We start from the raw sequence: 19943 nt of genomic DNA on the forward strand, positions 1-19943 counted from the left end.
GAATAAAGGACTCAACCCTGTTAATGAAGCCTAGATGTTTTGATTATTTTCATCCCATGCATAGAATGGTGCCTCTTTTATGTCCTCCATGGTTTTTGAAATAGTGCTGAGCAAAGAAAATAAAACGTTGACTAAAGCTGATATGAGTAAAAATGATATGCAAGAAACACGAATATAATGCACTTAATCTCCGGCTGATTCTCAAGCTGGCGTCAATTCCATAGATTCCCCTGAGATACCCTGTTTCCCTGAAAATAAGACAGTCTTATATTAATTTTTGCTCCCAAAGATGTGCTAGGTCTATTTTCAGGGGATGTCTTATTTTTTTTCCATGAAGAAGAATACAGTACACATTTATTGTTAAATGAAAATAATGGAAATTTATTACCTATATACGGTAGGGTAGTATGGTAGTTGTCAACACAAACCAGACAAACTGTGAATCCTACAGTATTAAGAATTTACTCATTTATTCAATGACAATCATGTCATCATCTTCTGGAACATCATCATAACAATCCAATTCCTGAATTTCCTGGAGAATTTCTTGTGACTCCATTTCTTTCAGAATCAGTGGACCAAATCTCTCATGTTTAGCAATAACACTGTCTTTAAATGAGTACTTCTTGTCAAGGTAGCCTGCTTGCAGTGCATTTGCAATGCAACTGTCAGTGATTTGCTCCGATGAATTCTTCACCCAAGTCACAACTTCTTGCAGTTTAGGTTCCACAAAGTTTCCATGCTGATTTCTCTCCATTCTATTTTCAATGGAGTCATTAATTTCCATGAGCAAATTGTCTTTGAATGGCTTGTTTATTGAAATATCAAGAGTCTGGAGATAGGCTGTCATTCCTGTGGGAATCATTATCTGATCTATTTTTTTTTTTTTCGTGAAGAAATGTCTTTATGTCTTTAGTGCGGTGAGTGCTGGCTGCATCCCAGACTAGCAGACCTTTTTGGCTCCCTCACATAACAAGCAGCAGCATGAAATCGACCCACTTCCTTATAACTGCTTGTGTGGCCCAGGCTTTTTCAGTTTCAATAATAAAAACACCCAAAACATGTTCAATCTTTTCCTTCTTGCCCTTAGAAATGATTAAAGGTGGGATTTTAGTGCCATCTAGATGAATTGCCAAAATACAGGAAACACGTGCACTTTCGTAAACAGTGGAGGGAATGTACACTAAGGAGGCACCCCACTGTTCAATTGTTGTTTGAGATGATTGGCCCATAAACACTGCAGTTTCATCCATAGCAATCATGTTGGAAAGATTGTATTTAGAGAAGTCAGCATCATCAATAAAGGACTTGAATGCAAGTGCTCGCCTTAATAACTTGAGTATCTTCCAACCTAAACAATGTTGTAGATCTTCTTAAAGATAGTTCACTGAAGGAAATTACCCAGCCAGTGTTGTGATGCTTTGAAGTCTTCGGGGGCTATGTCAAACTGTGGTGCCATTGCAAGGGCAAATTCTTGAATCTGAGCCTTATTCACAACCAAAGCCTTTGCTCTCCTGTCAACAACCCATTCACAGATCAGGTCTTCCAGCTCAGAAAATAATGGTTGCCTACCTGATCCACACTTGCGCTTTTTAGCAATTCTCTTGTCCACTTGTTTAATGAGGTTACCATACTCTGCTCGCCATTTTTGGACCAATTGGATACTCCACGGCTTCTCTTTGCAGAAAGCAGTAAGATTTTGGCCCCAAGAGTCTTCCACAATTCCTTTCTTGTACTCCATGGAGTAGCTTTTTCTTTTTGCATTCATTTCTAGGGGTAAAAAAAAAGAATTGGGGTATCAAGGTGGGGGAAGGGGGATCACTTAAAATGACACAGGGGAGATCAGAGGGGGGAATCAAAATGGCACAGGAGAATCAGAGGGGGGATTACCATTTTAGTAACCCCTTTTGATCCTCCTGTGTCATTTTGATTGCCCCTCTGATCCTCCTGTGTAATTTTAAGTGATCCCCCTCCCCCCACCCCTGTGCCACTGAACACCTTCACCAGACATCCCCCTTACCCCTTTATCAGACATTTACCCCCTGGGGTCTGCCTGGACACTGTCACTGGGATTGCTGGGGCCTGGATCTGGGCTGGAGCAGGGTCTGCCACTGACTGAGAACCTTCAGTCATCATGAGGGCGGTTGGGAGCATCAGGTAGTGTCACCAGAGACAGACCAGCACTCCACCTTCGCCGCATCCTGTCAGCTCTAATCCTCCTGTTCTTCTACATGCATCTGCGAAAGTCTCCTCCTCTCTCCCGCCCCGCGCTCACTGATCACTCAGACCTCCGCTCTGCCTCCACACAGCAGTGACTTCAGGACTCTGAGTAATGTCACTGGTTGCTAGACGCCAGTCCGGCGGCCCTAGCGACCAGTTTATGGTAAATTAATTTTCATTCTGAGACAGAGCCTGAGGGGGGGGGGGGCTTTATTTTCGGAGAGATGCCTTATATTTCACTCAGAAGGAAACCTGTAAGTAGGTCTTATTTTCAGAGGATGTTTTATTTTCGGGGAAACACGGTAGTTTCTCAGGCCCTTTTTTCCTAACCTGCCACTTTGGGAGGGCTACCTTTTCTTCCCAGCTGCTCCCTCTCTTGTCATGGCACTTCTCTGTCTTCCTGCGAATTCTTGTTTTCTAGTGTTTGATCACCTGTTTCCTGGACATGAGTTTTCCTTTGTTGTTGCTATTTTTGTTATAAAATATATACATAAAATGTAAAATTTGCCATTTTAACCATTTTAAGTACATTATTCAGTGGCATTAATCGCATTCACAATATTGTGCAACCATTACTACTATCTATTCCAAATCTTTTTCATCATCCCAAATTAAAATTTGTACCCATTAAGAAATAACTTTCCTGTCCTCCTTCCCTCAGCTCCTGGTAAACTCTAATCTACTTTCTGTGCCTGGGAATTTTTCTGATTTGTGTGTGTGCACACACACAAATCAGAAAAATTAGGTCAGGATGCTGTAACAGTCACTATCAGCTCAGAAGGAAGGGCTGGAGCCTGAGAGAAGAACACACAGGGTCACCTGCTCCAAGCCTCTGTGGTGTGGTTGGGGGCAGGCCCCCAACACACACACACACACACACACACACACACACACACACACACAGCATCTGCTCTAAGCCTTTGGGGCACAGTCTGACATGCCCTCATCCTTCTCCCTGTCTCATATCCTGTAATTATTCCTTATTTTGACAGTCACTTGAGTGAACCAAGAAGCACAATCACATCCCAGTTAAAAGATCATCAATTATAGTGAAACTACACTTTCACTTCATCTCAGCCACTATTTCCAAGGCTGTACTTTGAGCCTTATCACCTGCAACTGCTAACATCAGAAATCATAGCATGGCCCTGGCCAGCATTGCTCAGTGGTTAGAGTGGCCAGCATTGCTCAGTGGATAGAGCATCCACCTGTCCACTGAAGAATCTCAGGTTCAAGGACACAAATCTGGGTTGCAGGTTCAATCCTCAGCCCTGTTTGGGGCATATGCAGGAGACAACCAATTTATATGTCTCTCTCATATGTCTCTCTCTCTCTCTCTTTCTCTCTCTCTCTCTCTCTCTCTCTCTCTCTCTCTCTCACACACACACACACACACACACACACACACACACACACACACAATGGAAAAATATTCTCTAGGGAGGATTAACAAATAAAAAAATAAATCATAGCATGTTGTCCCTGATATCCTATTATATGATTTCTTTTCTTTTTTCCCCCTGGGCTATCAATGAACTCCTCCTCCTCCTCCGCATTCATATTATTCTTTGCATATCTGGGCTGTGGGTTCACCTCCATCAGTGGAGAAATAGAGCCCCCAATAGGTATTCCAAAAAGATGGAATTTAATATTGGGAATTGGTTACCAAAGGGTTGGAAAGGAAAGGCTAGAAGAGGAAAAAAAGTGAAGTTAGAGATTAATAGCTACAGGAAGCCATTCTTACTCTCATAGACGACGGAGCCAGATCATGCCCTGCAGAGGCTGCTGAGAACTTGCTGCTGCCATTAGAATGGTGCTGCCAAGGAAGATAGCAGCCTGTGGACTTCACTGCCTCTGCCCCTGTAGCTGCCTCTGCCCCTGTCCCTACTTCCAGCCCTGCTGAGCCCAGTGAATGCTCCGTAGTGTGAAGTTAGCTGCCAGGAGCATCTAGGAAACGTGGTTTCCCCTTAACTGCAGGAAAACACAGAAGGGCATAGATGGAGCTCTGAGCCAACAGACAAAACCTACCCTTTGCCTTTTTGGCATTTATTCTCACCCTTTACCCTATATCAAACTTCCAGGAACAATAGCAGGGTCCACAAATACCCCTTAAAGGATTGAAGGTGCTATCACTTTCCCAAAAGAGAGGCACAAGGTCTCATCAGTCATTATTTCCATCTCTAGGTGATCTGCTTCCTTTTGAATTTTCTTAGAATAAAGGAACCACTAGTAATATTTCTTATCTATAATAATAAAAGCACAATATGCTAATTAGACTGGGCAGCTGAACAACCTTCCAGACATCATTCCAGACTTCCTTCTGGGTGAAGCTGCAGCAGCAGGGGGTGAGGCAGAGGCAGTTAGGGGCAATCAGGCATGCAGGCAGAGGCAGTTCAGGGTGATAATGCAGGTAGGTGAGCAATTAGGGGTGATCAGGCACTCAGGCAGAGTGGTTAGGGGAGATCAGGCAGGCAGGCAGGCAAGTGGTTAGGTGTGATGAGACAGGCAGGCAGAGTGGTTAGGGGTGATTAGGCAGGCAGGCAAGTGGTTAGGTGTGATGAGGCAGGCAGGCAGAATGGTTAGGGGAGGTCAGGCAGGCAGGCAAGTGGTTAGGTGTGATGAGGCAGGCAGGCAGAGTGGTTAGGGGAGATCAGACAGGCAGACAGGTGAGCGGTTAGGAGCCAGCAATCTCAGATTGTGAGAAGGTACAGGCCAGGCTGAGGGACCACCCCCTCCCTTGCATGAATTTCATGCAGTGGGCTTCTAGTTTCATATAAGTAGATACATACAGTTGTCCTTTGTGTTTGGCTTATTTCACTTAGCAGGATGTTTTTCTTTTATGCAGGAAGCCAGTCTACTGAGACCAGATATAGTTTCATTTTTATTTTCTATTTTTTTTATTGTTGACAGTATTACAGTTGTCTCCCATTTCTTCCACCTCGTCCCTAGCCCTCCCAGCTCTTCACTACACTATTGCTCATGTCCATGGGCTATGCATATACTATATAATAAAAGGGTAATGTACAAATAGACTGAATGGTGGAATGACCAGTTGCTATGATGTGCACCGGCCACCAGGGGGCAGATGCTCAACACAGAAGTTGCCCACTGGTGGTCAGTGCACTCCCACAGGGGTAGCGCCGCTCAGCCAGAAGCAGGGCTGATGGCTGGTAAGCATAGTGGCGGTGGGGGAGCCACTCCTGCCTCTGCAGCAGCACTAAGGAAGTCTGACTGCCAGGCCTAAGCCATCAGTTGGACATCCCTTGAGGGCTTCCAGCCTGCGAAAGGGCACAGGACAGGCTGAAGGACCAGTGCGCCCCCACCTCCCCGAGTGTACTGGGCCTCTAGTAAATATATAAGTTCTTCAGTTTATCTCTCCTCATTACCCCACCCCCACATTAAGGTATATCAGTCTGTTCTATGCCTCCATGCTTAGGCTCTTATTTTGTTGGTTAATTATTTTTGTTCATTAGATTCCACAAAGAAGTGAGTCCTTACCATTTGCAAAAGCATGGATGGAACTGGAGAGCATTATGCTAAGTAAAACAAGCCAGTCAGAGAAAAATAAATATCACATGATCTCCCTCATTTATGGAATATAACGAACAACATAAACTGATGAACAAAAACAGACCCAGAGACAGAGAAACATTGATCAGACTGTCAAATCTTAAAGGGAAGGGTGGGGGTAAGTAAGGGGGAGAGATCAACCAAAGGACTTGTATGCATGCATATATGCCTAACCAATGGACATAGACAACGGGGGTGAGGGCATGAGTGGGAGGTTGGGGGTAATGGTGAGATAAGGAAATATATGTAATACCTTAGTCAATAAAGAAATTTTTGAAAAGTGAGATCATGTGATAGTTGTCTTTCTCAGGTTGGCTTGCTTCACTTAGCATAATACTCTCCAGGTCCATTCATGTTGTCCCAAAGGGTAAGAGATCCCTCTTCTTCACAGTTGCATAGTATTCCATTGTGTAGATGTCCCACAGCCTTTTTATCCACTCATCTACTGATGGGCACTGGGCTGTTTCCAAATCTTAGCTATTGTAAATAACGCTGCTATGAACGTAAGGGTGCATATATTCTTTCTGATTGGTGTTTTGGAGTTTTAGAATATATTCCCAGAAGTGGGATCACTGGGTCAAATGGAAATTCCATTCTTAATTTTTTTGAGGAAACTCCATACTGTTTTCCATAGTGGCTGCACCAATCTAGCACAATATTCTAAGATTTATCCATGTTGCAGAGTGTATCAGAAATTCATTTCTTTTCATAACTGAAAAATATTCCACTTATGTATATACCACATTTTGTTTACACATCTGTTGATGAAAGCTTGGGTTATTTCTACCTTTTGTTTATATAAAATGCTATGAATATTGGTGTACAAGTATCTGTTTGAGTACCCCTTTTCAATTCTTTTGGGTATATATACCTAGGAGTGAACTACCAAATGCTTCCACAGTGGCTGATCCATTTTACATTTCCACTTAGCAATTTATAAGGATTCCAGTTTGTCCATATTCTCATCAACACTTGTTATTTTCTCTTTCTCTTTCCCTCTCTCTCTCTCTCTCTCTCTCTCTCTCTCTCTCTCTCTCTGTGTGTTTTATTATAGATATCCTAATAAATGTGAAATATGGTATCTTATTGTGGTTTTGATTTCTGTAATGATTAGTGATGCAAAGCATATTTTCATTAGCTTTCTGGTCATTTTTATCTTCTTTTTAAAAACTTGTTTATTAATTTCTTTTGCTCTGGCTAGTGTTTCTCAGTGGTTAGAGTCAGCCCACACACTGAGGGGGTCATGAGTTCGATTCCTGGTCAAGGGTGCATGCCTAGGTTGCAGGTTTGATCCCCAACCTCAATTCAGGGTATGTGGAAGGCAACCGAGGTCTCTCTCTCTCTCTCTCTCTCTCTCTCTCTCTCTCTCTCTCTCTCTCTCTCTCTCTCTCTCTCTCTCTCTCTCTCCTTTCCTTCCTCCTTTTTTCTCTCTAAAAATCAATGGGAAAAATATCCCCAGGTGAGGACTAACAGAAAAAATAATTTTTATTTACTGTTCACACCATTGCAGATGTTCCCAGTTCTCCCCCTCCCCTCCTTCACCCACCTTCACCCAGCCCCTGCCCCCTCCCTCTGACCATCACCACAGTGTTTTCTGTGTCCATGGGCTATTCATGTTATGTTATTTGACTAATCTCTTCACGTTCTTTCATTCAGAACCCCCTTCCCATTCCCTTGCTCTCTGACCTCTGTCAATCTGTTCCAAGAAATATCTATTCATGTCCTTTGCCCATTTTAAAAATTGGGGTTGTCTTTTTGTCGTTGAGACATAGGAGCTCTTTCTATGTTGTGGATATTGAAGATCTGTAAATTTTTCCCCATTCTGTAGTTTGCCTTCTCCTTTGATAGTATCCTTTATGACACAAACACTTTTAATTATGATAAAGTCTAATGTGTTTTTTCTTTTGTTGCTTGTGCTTTTGCTATCTTTTAAGAAACCATTGCAAAATCCAATGTCATAAAGATTTGCCTTTATTTTTTCTTGTAATCATTTCCTAGTTTTAGCTCTTAAATTAAGAGGTTTGATTTATTTTGAGTTAAATTTGTATATGGTATAAGTTGAGTTCCAGTTTTATTCTTTTGCATGTGGATACCCAGTTTTCCCAGCACCATTTGTTGAAAAGATTGCTCTTTCTTCATTGAATGGTCTTGGAATCCTTGTTTAAAATCAATTAATCATAGATGTATGAGTTTATTTTTGGGTTTTCAATTCTATTCTATTGGTCTATTTGTCTATCCTTAACAGTCCTATACTTTTTTTGATTACTATAGCCTTGTTGTACTTTTAAAATGGGGAAGTGTGAATCCTAAAACTTAGTTCTTATTTTTTAAGACTATTTTGGCTATTTGGAGTCCTTTGATTTTTCTATGTAAATTTTAGGCTGCAAACAAACAATTGGGATTTTGATGGGGATTCTATTGGATCTATAGATTGCTTTCATATAGCATTGCCATCTTAATAATATTAAGTCTTTCAATCCATGAACATAGAATATCCTTCCTTTTTTTCATTTCTTTCAGCAGTGTTTTATAATTTTCAGTGTACACATCTTTGGTTAAATTAATTCCTAAGTTTTTATTCTTTTTGATGCTATTGTAAATGGAATTATTTTATTAATTTTCTTTTTGATTATCTACTGCTAGTGTATAGAAGCACAACTTATTTTTGAGTGTTAAAATCAGATCTGATTTTTAAGATGAAATAAAAAATGAAATTCTATAAATTTGATAAATTCACTAATTAACTCGGTTTTTTGAAAATCTTTAGATAAGTTTAAGTCATCTCTGAACATAGGTAGTCTTACTTCTTCCTTTCCAATTTGGATGTTTTATAAAAATTTTTTTCTTGTCTAATTACTGTGGCTAAAACTTTTGGGACTATGTTGAGTACAAGTGATAAAAACTGGCTTCTTGTCTTCTTCCTGGTTTTAGTGGAAAAGTTACAGATTTTCACCATTAAATATACACTGAGTGGCCATATTATAATGCACTCAGAGATCATAATAATCTGGCCACTCAATGCAGTACCTGTGGGCTTTTCATCTAGGTCCTTGATCATGTTAAGGAAGTTCTGTTCTGTTCAGTTTTCCTTTTCTTGGTGCACCCCATCAGTAGAGCTTCCTGAGTAGCACAGGCACATAGCAGGGGAAAATTGGTGGTTAACCTGCCTGAAAATATCTTTATTCTTTTCTCTCAGTTGTTTCTATAATGACAGTTTGAAAATAATGTTTACTTAGAATTTTGAAGTCATTTAATTATGTGACCAGTTGCTTTGGCTTTTGCCATCTAATGAAGTCTTTAGGATTTTCTCACAGACCTGATGTTCTGTAATTTTCATGATGTTAAGGCAGGCGTCAGTTGTTTGTTTTTCATTAATGATACATGCATAAAAATTATGAGTGCATAAAAAATGGAAAGTATCATCTGTATTATATCTTCAATCGTTTCCTATCTGTTCTTTTTTTGAAACATACTTGTTGGATGTTGGACTCTTGAAATTGATTCTCTGATTATCTTTTCTGTTACCCCTACCCTTCTGTAAATATTTCTTTATCTTTCAAATATTGCACATATCCTTATAATTTAAGCTAATTTTTGACATTCTGCTTATGGATATGCTCTCAACTTTGATGAAGTCCAACTTATTAATTTTTATAGTGTTATAGCTAATAAAGATTTGTGTAATCCAATGTCACAAAATTTTTCTCATGTATTCTAGAAGTTTTCAAATGCTGTTTTACATTTTAGATCAGTGGAACATTTTCTATTTTGTACATGGTATGACTATAGATGAGAATTCCTTTTTTTCCCCTTTTGCATGTAGATATCTAGTTATTTCAGCACCACTTATTGAAAAAACTATTCTTTGTCCACTGAATTACCTTTATAACTTTATAAAAAAAATTAGTTATCCTTATTCATGAGTGTATTTCTGTTCCCCTGTTTTTATACCAGTATCACACTGTCTTGATTTACTGTAGTTTGTAAGTCTTGAAGTCAGATTATTTCAATACTCCAATGTCATTGTTCTTTTTCAAAGTTGTTTGGCTATTCTATATCTTTTGCATGTCCAAAAAGAATATTAAAGTCAGCTGGTCAATTTCTTCATAAAAAGCCTGAAGGATTTAGGATTGAGGTGGTATTGAATTTGTAGATCAATTTAGGGAGGATTTACATCTTAACAATATTGAAGTTTCTAATCCATGAACACAGTGTGTCTTGCCATTTATTTAGGTCTTATTTAATTTCTCTCAGTAATGCTTTGTAACTTGCTGAGCATAGATCTTAAATATCTCTTGTTAATAAGGTGACCAGACGTCCCGCTTTTGGTGGGACAGTCCTGATTTTTAACAATTTGTCCCGCGTCCCACGGAGTTATCAGAACTTTTTAAAAACGCTGATTGGGGACAAATTATTAAATATTGGGACTGCCCCGCCAAAAGCAGGGTGTCTGGTCACCTTACTTGCGAAACTGTCTGTGTTGGGGCTATCATACATCCTAGTTTAAAATTTTTGATTTCTGATTATTTGTTGCTCCGAAATACAAACACACTTGATTTTTGTATGTTGATTATATATCCTGAAATGTTACCAGTTCTAGTATCTGGTTTTTATGTTGATTTTTTTATGTAGATGATCATGTTGATCCTCACTTGAGGTTATTTTTCCTATTGATATTTAGAGAGAGTGAAGGGAGAGAGGGAGAAGAAAGAGAAAGAGGGAGTGGCAAGAGAAAGAAAGAAAGGGAGACAGAATGGAACATCAATGTGAGAGATATATCCATTGATTGCCTCTTGCACACACCCTGAACTGGGCAGAGGATAGAACCTACAATTCAAGTAAATGCCCTTACTAGGGTTTGAATCCTCCACCCTTTGGTGTGCTGGCTGAGTGAGCTCATCAGCCAGTACCACATCCTGTATTTATCATATGCTTAAAAATACTGTGTAATATGCTGTATTGGTGGTTTGTTCCATAAATGTGAATTACATCACGTGGTTTTTGGTGGTGTTCAGTTCTTCTGTAGCTTTGCTGATTTTCTATCAGTTGTTGAGAGAGGGGTGTTGAAGTCCTTCAGCTATAATTGTGAAATTGTGTATTTCTCCTTTTGCTTCTGTTTTTTTTTGTGTGTGTGTATTTACGCCTCTTTTTATGAATTTAAGAAGGTTATGTCTTTTTGATAGATTGACCACTCCATCATTGTATAAAATCAATCGCTGTCCTTGGTAATTTTCTTTTTTTCTGAAGTTTAATTAACCTGTTGGTAAGGTAGACACTTATGCTTTCTTTTAACTAATGTTTGCATGGTATATTTTTCCTCTCCCCTTACTTCCAAGCTACCTATATCATTATATTTGAATTGAGTTTCTTTTTTTAAATAAATCTTTATTGTTCAGATAATTACAGTTGTTCCTCTTTTTCCCCCCTATAGCTCCCCTATACCCTGTTCCCACCCCACACTCTGCCCATACCCCCCTCCACTGTCCTCATCTATAGGTGTATGATTTTTGTCCAGTCTCTTCCAGCACCCCCACACCCTTTTCACCCCGAGAATTGTCAGTCTACTCCCTTTCTATGCCCCTGATTCTATTATATTCACCAGTTTATTTTGTTCATCAAATTTTTTTATTCACTTGATTTTTAGATTCACTTGTTGATATGTATTTGTTGTTCATAATTTTTATCTTTAACTTTTTCTTCTTCCTCTTTTTAAAGAATACCTTTCAGCATTTCATATTATACTGGTTTGGCAGTGACGAAACCCTTTAGCTTTTTCTTATCAGTGAAGCTCTTTATCTGACTTTCAATTTTGACTGATAGCTTTGCTGGGTAGAGTAATCTTGGTTGTAGGTTCATGCTCGTCATCACTTTCAATATTTCTTGCCACTCCCTTCTGGCCTGCATAGTTTCTGTTGAGAAATCAGCTGACAATCGTATGGGTGCTCCCTTGTAGGTAACTAGCTGTTTTTTTCTTGCTGCTTTTAATATTCTCTCTTTGTCTTTTGCTCTTGGCATTTTAATTATGATGTGTCTTGGTGTGGTCCTCTTGGTGTGGTCTTCCTTAGATTCCTTTTGTTCTCTGCACTTCCTGAACTTGTAAGTCTATTTCTTTCACCAGGTAGGGGAAGTTTTCTGTCATTATTTATTCAACTAGGTTTTCAATATCTTGCTTCCTCTCTTCTTCTGGCACCCTCATAATTCTGATTTTGGTATGCTTAAAGTTGTCCCAGAGGCTTCTTACATTATCTTCATATTTTTGGATTATTTTTTCTTTTTGCTTTTCTGGTTGAGTGTTTTTTTGTTTCTTCATTTTTCAAATCTTTGACTTGATTCTTGTGATCCTCTAGTCTGCTATTGGATCTCTGTATATTATTTTTTATTTCAGTCAGTGTATGGTAATTTCTACTTCATCTTTTTCATATCCTTGAGGGTCTCACTAAATTTATAGATGGTTTCTAGAAGATTCTTGAAAAGCCTTTTAACTGTGGTTTTGAACTTTATATCAATAGTTTGCTTTCCTCCATTTCTGTCATTTGTGACCTGTTTCTTTGTCTCTGCATTTTGGCTGCTTACCTGTGTTTATAGAATAGCTTTGAGTGCTAGGTGTCCTTTAGGGCCCAGTGGCTCAGTCTCCCAGTTACCTGAGGTGGTCTCTCTTGGTGCACCCCTTTGTGTGCACAGTCTTGTTGTAGGTATCACTGGGAGGAATTGACCTCCAGGCCAATTGGCTGTGAGGATCAGCTGTATCTACAATGGGTGAACTTCTATGCTAGATACCCCCTCATGGACAAGACTTGCTTCAGTGGGGCTTTGGTGCTCACTTAGTCTACTCCTTGAGTGTGTTCCTTATGGATATGAGGAGTTGTAATATGGATGTTCCCACTCTGACCACTGGGTACACTGGCTCTTGGATCTCCAGTGAGTGCTAATTTAGCCTCCACCTGAGGCTACCCAGGAGGAGCTACAGAGAGATCTGCAGGTTCCTCTTTTTTGTTTGGGGTTTGGTAGTAGTGCCCAAATGAGGCCCAGCTGTGAAGCAATGCAAGCTTCTGTGGGCCTTGGGCCTTCTTTTGGAAGTTCTGGGGCTCTCTGATCCAGCTGCAGTTTGTTAGGTAAGTTTAGATTGCAGATGGCCAGGCCATTCATATGCAAAAGCATCTGTGCACAATTTGGGTGGGGCAGGGTCTCAGGGAATCAACAGGTGGAGCAAACAGCTATGGTTGATCCTCAGCCCTGTCCTAAGAGGCCCCTGGGTCTCAATGTCCCACAGTAATTGCTGTAAGCACCTCTAAGAGAATGGTGCCCTTGAGCTCTGCCTGAAGCCAGACAATCCAGTGTCTCCACATATGAGTGTGGGTCCCCAGTGTCTCTTCCAGAACTGGAGTTCAGAGCAGTCAGGAACCTGTGTCTCCCTCCCAATTAAAAAAGACAACTGCATATTCAGTTGCCAGCCCTTTCTGTGCCTGTGCCTTTGTAGCTTTGCACTTTACTTCTGCAGCTCCTCTGAGTCTCAGTGTACTTTTCTCTTTTCTTTAGTTGTAGAATTTCCATTCAACCATCCTTCCTGTGATTCTGGTTGATGTCCATTTTGTCTTTTAATTGTAGTTTTGAAGTAGTTGTGCAAGGCAGCAATTACAGGTGTTTACCTATGCCGCCATCTTGGTTTCTCCCTGAATTGAGTTTCTTATAGATAGTATATGAGTCATTTTTAAAATCCATTCTGTGAAACTCTAATTGGTGTGTTTAAATCATTTACATTTACTTTTTGATATGTTAGAGCTTAAGTCTGCCAGTTTAGTTTGTTTTCTGTTCATAGTTTTTCTTTGAATTACTTGAATAAACTTTTTTTTTTAATTTTATTTTGGTTTACCCATCCACAGTGTTTTTAGTGTATCTCTTTGTATGGATTGTTTTGTGGTTGCTATTTTATTGCATTATGCATACATAATTGATTATAATCTACTTATCATTTTACCAGTTTTCATGAAGTTACAAATAATTTCACCCTTTAAATCCCTTACCCTCTCTCATCCTATATAATTTCTATATAATAAAGAGATAATATGCTAATTAGACTGCACAGCAGAATGACCATCTGGACAACCTTTCAGAGGAAGGGCTGTGAGGGCCTAGCCCCTTGCACAAATTTTGTGCATCAGGCCTCTAGCTTATAATATAATTGTCTTTATTTCCTCTATATACATTGAAATGAGACAATGTTAAAATTTTTACTTCAACAATCAAGCATCATTTAGAATGTCTATTGTATTTACCCCTACTTTCACTGTTCTCTTCCTTTCTGATGGTGCAAGTTTCCTTCTTTTATCATATCCCTTCTGTTTATGAACTTACTCCATTATGGTAGGTCTCTTGGTGACAAACTCTTAGTTCTCCTTTATCTGAGGACTTCTTGAATTCTCCATTTCTGAAGAATATTTTCCCTAGATATGGTATTCATATTTGATAGCTCTTTACTTTTAGCACTTGAAAAAAATGTTATTTGAATCCTTCTGGTCTCCATGGTTTCTCGTGAGAAATCTGTTATTGTAATTGCTTTTCCCTTATAGGTAAAATATTGTTTTTCTCTTGCTGCTAAGAATTTTCCTTGTCATTAATTTTATGGTTTGCTTATTATGTGTCTTGGCAAGGATTTTTTTGGGTTTATTGTGTTTAGGTTTTTTTTGTTTGTTTTTTCTTCTTCTTAAATATTAGATTTATGTCTTTTTCCAAGTTTGGGAAAATTTCAGACATTCTTAGAATATATTTTTCAGTCTGACCTTCTTACTCTTCTCCTTCTGGTTCTCTGGTTACATGTTGGATTTTTTTGTTTGTTTGTTTGTCATGGGTACACACAGATCTTGAGGCACTGTTTATATTTTTCCTAATCTATTTTCTCTTTGTTGTTCAAATTGGGTAATTTCTCTCCTATCTTCTCAAATTAATGGATTCTCTCCTCTGTCCTCTCTATTCTCTTGCTGAATTTACCCAGTGAGTTATTTTGGTTCATCTTTATATCTTCTGTTCTTTTGTTGAGACTTTCTTGTTCATTTATTTCAAGTTTCCATAATTGCTCATTGAAGAATATAATAAAGCACCCTCTTCCTCCTACCCAGGGCAGTGTCAGCAGAGGTCCAGTGAGGAGACTTTCATCCCTGCCCAGCAATACTGAAGCATTTATATCACCACAGTTGTCAATTGAGACTGAGTGGGGATCTTGTACTTTCACTCCCACCTTACCATAACCCCAGACCTCCACCAGTGAGGCATCAGGAAGACCTGCTAAAACAAAAGATTTAAATAAAATGCAAAGTTTCATAACATAATGACAAAATGTCCAAGATACAATGGAAAAAATCATTCATTGTATAAAGAACCAAGAAGATCACAACTTGAACAAGAAAGGATAATGAATAGATGATCATACCAAGATGGACTAGACATTAAATTAATCTGATAAGATTTTAAAGCAGTTATTATATAAGTGCTTCAATGAGCAATTATGGAAACTTGAAACAAATAGTTGTGTTTTCCTTTTTAATCCATTTTCATTTAACATAACTATTGATAAAGTTGAATTTAAATTTACTATTTTGCTAGTTGTTTATATTTGTCCCATTTGTTCTTTTTTCCCCCCTTCTTTTTAGGTCCTTTTGAATTGAGCTCCTAGAAATGATTCATTTTTATTTATGCTATTAATTAGTCAGTTACACTTTTTTAGAAAGTTTCTTAGTTGCTACCCTAGGGATATATATATATATATATATATATATATATATATATATCTCCATCCTATTATATCCCACTTTAAATAATACTATACAATTTCACAAATAGTTTAAGAACCTCATGGCAGTGTACTTGAATGCTTCACCCTGTCCTTTGTGCTATTGTTGTCATATATTTTATTTTTATATACTGACCCCTCAAAACACTATTATTACTTATGCTTCAATAAATTATATTTTAGAGTGATTAAAGATAATAGAGTTTTATATTTATTTTTTCCATTTCTATAGATTATTTCTCTATATACATCCAATGTTTCTGTATGGTATAATATTCCTCATGATTGAAGCATTTCACTAACATTTCTTCTAGTACTGGTCTTCTAATAGTGAATTCTCTTGGTTTTTGTTAATCTGTGAAAGACTTTATTTTCACCTTCAAATTTGAAAGATATTTTGGGTCTCAGCATAGAATTTTGAGTTGACATGTTTTTCTTTTTCTACTAGAGGCCCTGTGCATGAAATTCATGCATGGGGGGGTCCCCTCAGCCCAGCCGTACCCTCTCCAATCTGGGACCTCTTGAAGGAGGTCTGACTGCTGGTTTAGGCCCAATCCCAGGGATCGGGGCTAAACTGGCAGTTGAATATCCCTCTCACAATCTGGCACTGCTGGCTCCTAACTGCTCACTCACCTGCTTGCTTGATCACCCTTAACTGCCTTCCCCCACTAGCCTGATCACCCCTAACTGCCTCTGCCTGATGGCTTGATCACCCCAACTGCCCCCTCCGCCTGCCTGGTTGCCCCCAAATGCTCCCGCTCGTTGGCCTGGTTGCCCCTAACTGGCCCCTGCCACCAGGCTGGTCACCCCCAATTGCCCCTCCCCCCCTGCTGGCCTGGTCTCCCCTATGGCCTGGTTGCTCCCAACTGCCCCACCTGCTGGTCTGATTGCCCTTGACTGCTCCTCTCTGCTGGCCTGTTTGCCCCCACTGGCCTGGTCGCCCTTCACTAACCCCCCTGCCAGGCTGGTCGCCCCATGCATCCTGCTGTTCAGTCATTTGGTCATCCTTCACTAATCCCCCTGCCAGTCTTGTTGCCCCACGCAGCCTGCTGTTCAGTTATTACTGTGAGGGTGTCCTGACCAATTTGCATATTTCCCTTTTATTAGTATAGATTAGTACTTTAAAGATATAAAATTTTATTTTCTTCTGGTTTGCATTGTTTCTGGTGAGAAGCCTCTTTTAACCATTATGTTTCCTCCTCTGTCTATAATGTGTCTTATATGCCTGACTAGGTAAAGATGTTCTTTTTATCCTTGGTTTCAGCAATTTGAATATGATGACTCCAGTCAATATAGGGTTTGAATTTAAGTTTTTCTAGTGGTAATGAGCTGTGAGAAGGTTCCATCCTGCAGTTGTATCTGTGTGTGCTACAGCAGAGGTGAAGTTTAGGAACTTCACATTACTATCAGTCTCACTTCAGTAAGGCTGTGGTGCTGAAGTTATCCTTAGTCAATTTGTCAGTGAGTAACAGAAGTAAGATATGTCTGAGACTTCCTTTTCTGAATGTATCACCAATGTTAATTTTCAGATAGCACTAGATAATTCAGAGGGGACATCATTGTAAATACTACACTTAATTTTTTCTTTAATAAAGAAAACTAGATTTAATGAAGAATTGCAAAAGGAAAAGAATAAGCCTAATGAGACACCTAAGAAGGAAGCACCAGGTGCCTTACGGAAAGCTATTCCTGGCTCAGACAAGACTATGTTGGAGAAGAACCAAATTAATTTTGGGAAGAGTAATATGATCAAGAGATTAGAGCCAAGTTTAAACTGGAAGACCACTATTGATTCCAAAGAGTATGTAGACATTTGCATGATGTGATTTTAAAAAACCTCTTTAGTGACCATATTTGCCTAATTTTTATAGAACTTTATTTCATAGTAGAAAATACAGAGTAGTATTTCTTCCTGCTCCTCTTCCTATTTCAAGCAGGGAGATTTGACAGGCAAAGGGTTTATATGTGGGTTCTGCAAGGGAATGAAAGAACACAATTCCTTTCATGTCGTTGGTAAGTCGGGCAAATAACTTGAAAAAGATGATAAAATACACAGAGAAATCACATGGGCTACTTGTTAAGTGGAAGGTGAATTTTTAAATTCAGCTTTTTGCATGTGCTTATTTTTTTAAATTAAGAATTTATTTTTAAGAATTTAATGAAAACCAAGTAGGTGCCAAGGACTATGCTAAAGCTGGGGACACATGGAAAATCAGACACAGGCCTTCCTGTAACATTTGGGTGGAGAAGGTTAAAAAAAAAAAAGGCAACTATGATCAGGGCAGTAATCCACTAGATTAAAAGATACAGAGTAAAGGCTTTTCACAATGATGGCAGCCTGTGAAGACCTGTTTCTAGTATAAAGGAATACTGAACAAATTGCTTCTTCATTATAAAAAATGCATGGCTGTGCTCAAAGGACAAACATATGTCAGATCGTCATTCTCTGTGTTTGGAAAACACATAATCTAGGTGCATGAAAATGTTGGAATACTTGTATACATTTCTATTTTTAATGTTCTATCAATCATCAAAAAGTAACTAATAGAGAATGTTTTTAGACACAGAGTCTCAATTCATGAGGAAAGACATGGTGGAAGAGTTGAAAAGTCAGCACCATCTGTTTCAGCTGGAAAAGCACAATTAATTCGGTATGTTTCTGTTAACACAACCAGTTCTTTAATACCATTTCTTACATGACATGCTAACTTAACTAATCCTAACTAATGGCATTCTTACTCTTAGGGTGCCAAGATATCTATATTGACAGTTACTAGCAATGTTGCACAATGATCATATTGTATTTCTTTTAGTGCACAGTTACTGGAAGAAATGGCAGAAATCTCACATTGTAAAGTTTTCATACTTGGGGAAAAAACTTTAAGATACTCTACTACATTTATACTATTTTGGGCGGGGGGGGGAGTTGTCAACATAATTAACTCTTCAATTTGTTTGACAATTCTTCAACTTTTTATTTTTAAATAATTATAGATTCACAAAAAGGTGCAGAGATACTACAGAGAGGTCTCATCTCCCCTTCGCCCAGCTTTCCCCAAAGGTTACCTCTAGGGTAACTACAGCCTAATATCAAAACCAGGAGAATAGTATTGGTTCAATGTATATGCATATTTCATGCCATTTTGTCACATGTAGATGGTGTGGTGACTATGGCAATCTGGAAAGCGGACTATTCCATCACTACACAGAACTCCCTCCTACTACTCCTTACAGTCACACCCACTCCCTTTACCCCCATCAGTCCCAGTCCCTGGCAACGTTAACCTGTTTTTCATTTCTATAATTTTGTCATTTTGAGAATGTCATATAAACATAATCATACATTTTTTGTACTGGCTGTGTTTTTCATCACCAAAATACTCTTGACATTCATCTAAATTGTTCATGTATTAGTAATTTCTCTCTCTCTCTCTCTCTCTCTCTCTCTCTCTCTCTCTCTCTCTCTCTCTCTCTCTCCTCTTTCTCTCCTGCTAAGTAGTATTCCATGGTATTGATGTACTGTAATTTCTCACCTGAGGGAAATTTTCATTCCTCAGTTTTTGGCTATTACAATTAAAGTGATTGTAAATAATCATAGAAAAATATCTATATGGATGTAAACTTTCATTTTTCTAGGATAAATGCCCAATTGCTGACACATTAGTAATTGTGTGTTTAGCTTTGTAAGAAATTGCCAGATTCTTCCAGAGCGGCTGTACCATTTTACTATCTACTAGCAAGATCTGAGACTCAGTTTCTTGGTTTCTTCTTATCCTTGCCAGCATTTGATAATGCCATTTTTTTTTTTTTTTTTTTGCTGTAAAAAAAAAAAAAAAAAAAAAAGATGTATAGTGTTGTCTCATTATGGTCTTAGCATTTCCTTAAATGGCTAGTGATATTGAACAACTTTTCATGAGCTTATTGCTCATGTATGTTCTTCAGTGAACTGTCTTGTATGACTTGCTTATTTTCCAATGAGATCATGTTTTGTTTTTAAATGCTGTGTTTTTGGAGTTCTTTATCTATTTTGAGTATCCTAGGTTAGATATGTAGTTTGCAGATATTTTCTTCCCTCTGTAATTTGTTTTTCCATTCTCTTAATATAGGGTCTCTCATAAAACAAGTTTTTAATTTTAATAAAGTGCAGTGTATCAATTTTTGTTTTATAAATTGTACTTTTGATGCCATGTCTAAGAACTCTTTGTGATGCCTCTAGTCCTAAAGATTTTCTCCTATGTTTTTCTCTTAAAATTGTGCCATTTTTACATTAAAAGTTGAGATTCATTTTGAGTTAATTTTATATATAAGGTGTGAGGCTTAGGCCAAGCTTCACTTTTTTGCCTATTGATGCCCAGAAGCTCCAGTGCCA

At 38.6% G+C, this 19943-nt stretch overlaps 1 protein-coding gene across 1 annotated transcript in view; it reads left to right on the forward strand.

Annotated features, from left to right (window-relative positions):
- ODAD2 (outer dynein arm docking complex subunit 2) overlaps positions 1-19943 on the forward strand; it is a 175192-nt gene that overhangs the window by 17261 nt on the left and 137988 nt on the right. The window contains exons 7-8 of the mRNA XM_045585889.1: positions 17170-17379; positions 18125-18225. Of these exons, the coding sequence (XP_045441845.1) occupies positions 17170-17379; positions 18125-18225 (311 nt within the window). The remainder of the gene's footprint in view (positions 1-17169; positions 17380-18124; positions 18226-19943) is intronic.

This window comes from Pipistrellus kuhlii, unplaced genomic scaffold (assembly GCF_014108245.1).
Source record: "Pipistrellus kuhlii isolate mPipKuh1 unplaced genomic scaffold, mPipKuh1.p scaffold_m20_p_1, whole genome shotgun sequence".
Lineage (NCBI taxonomy): Eukaryota > Metazoa > Chordata > Mammalia > Chiroptera > Vespertilionidae > Pipistrellus > Pipistrellus kuhlii.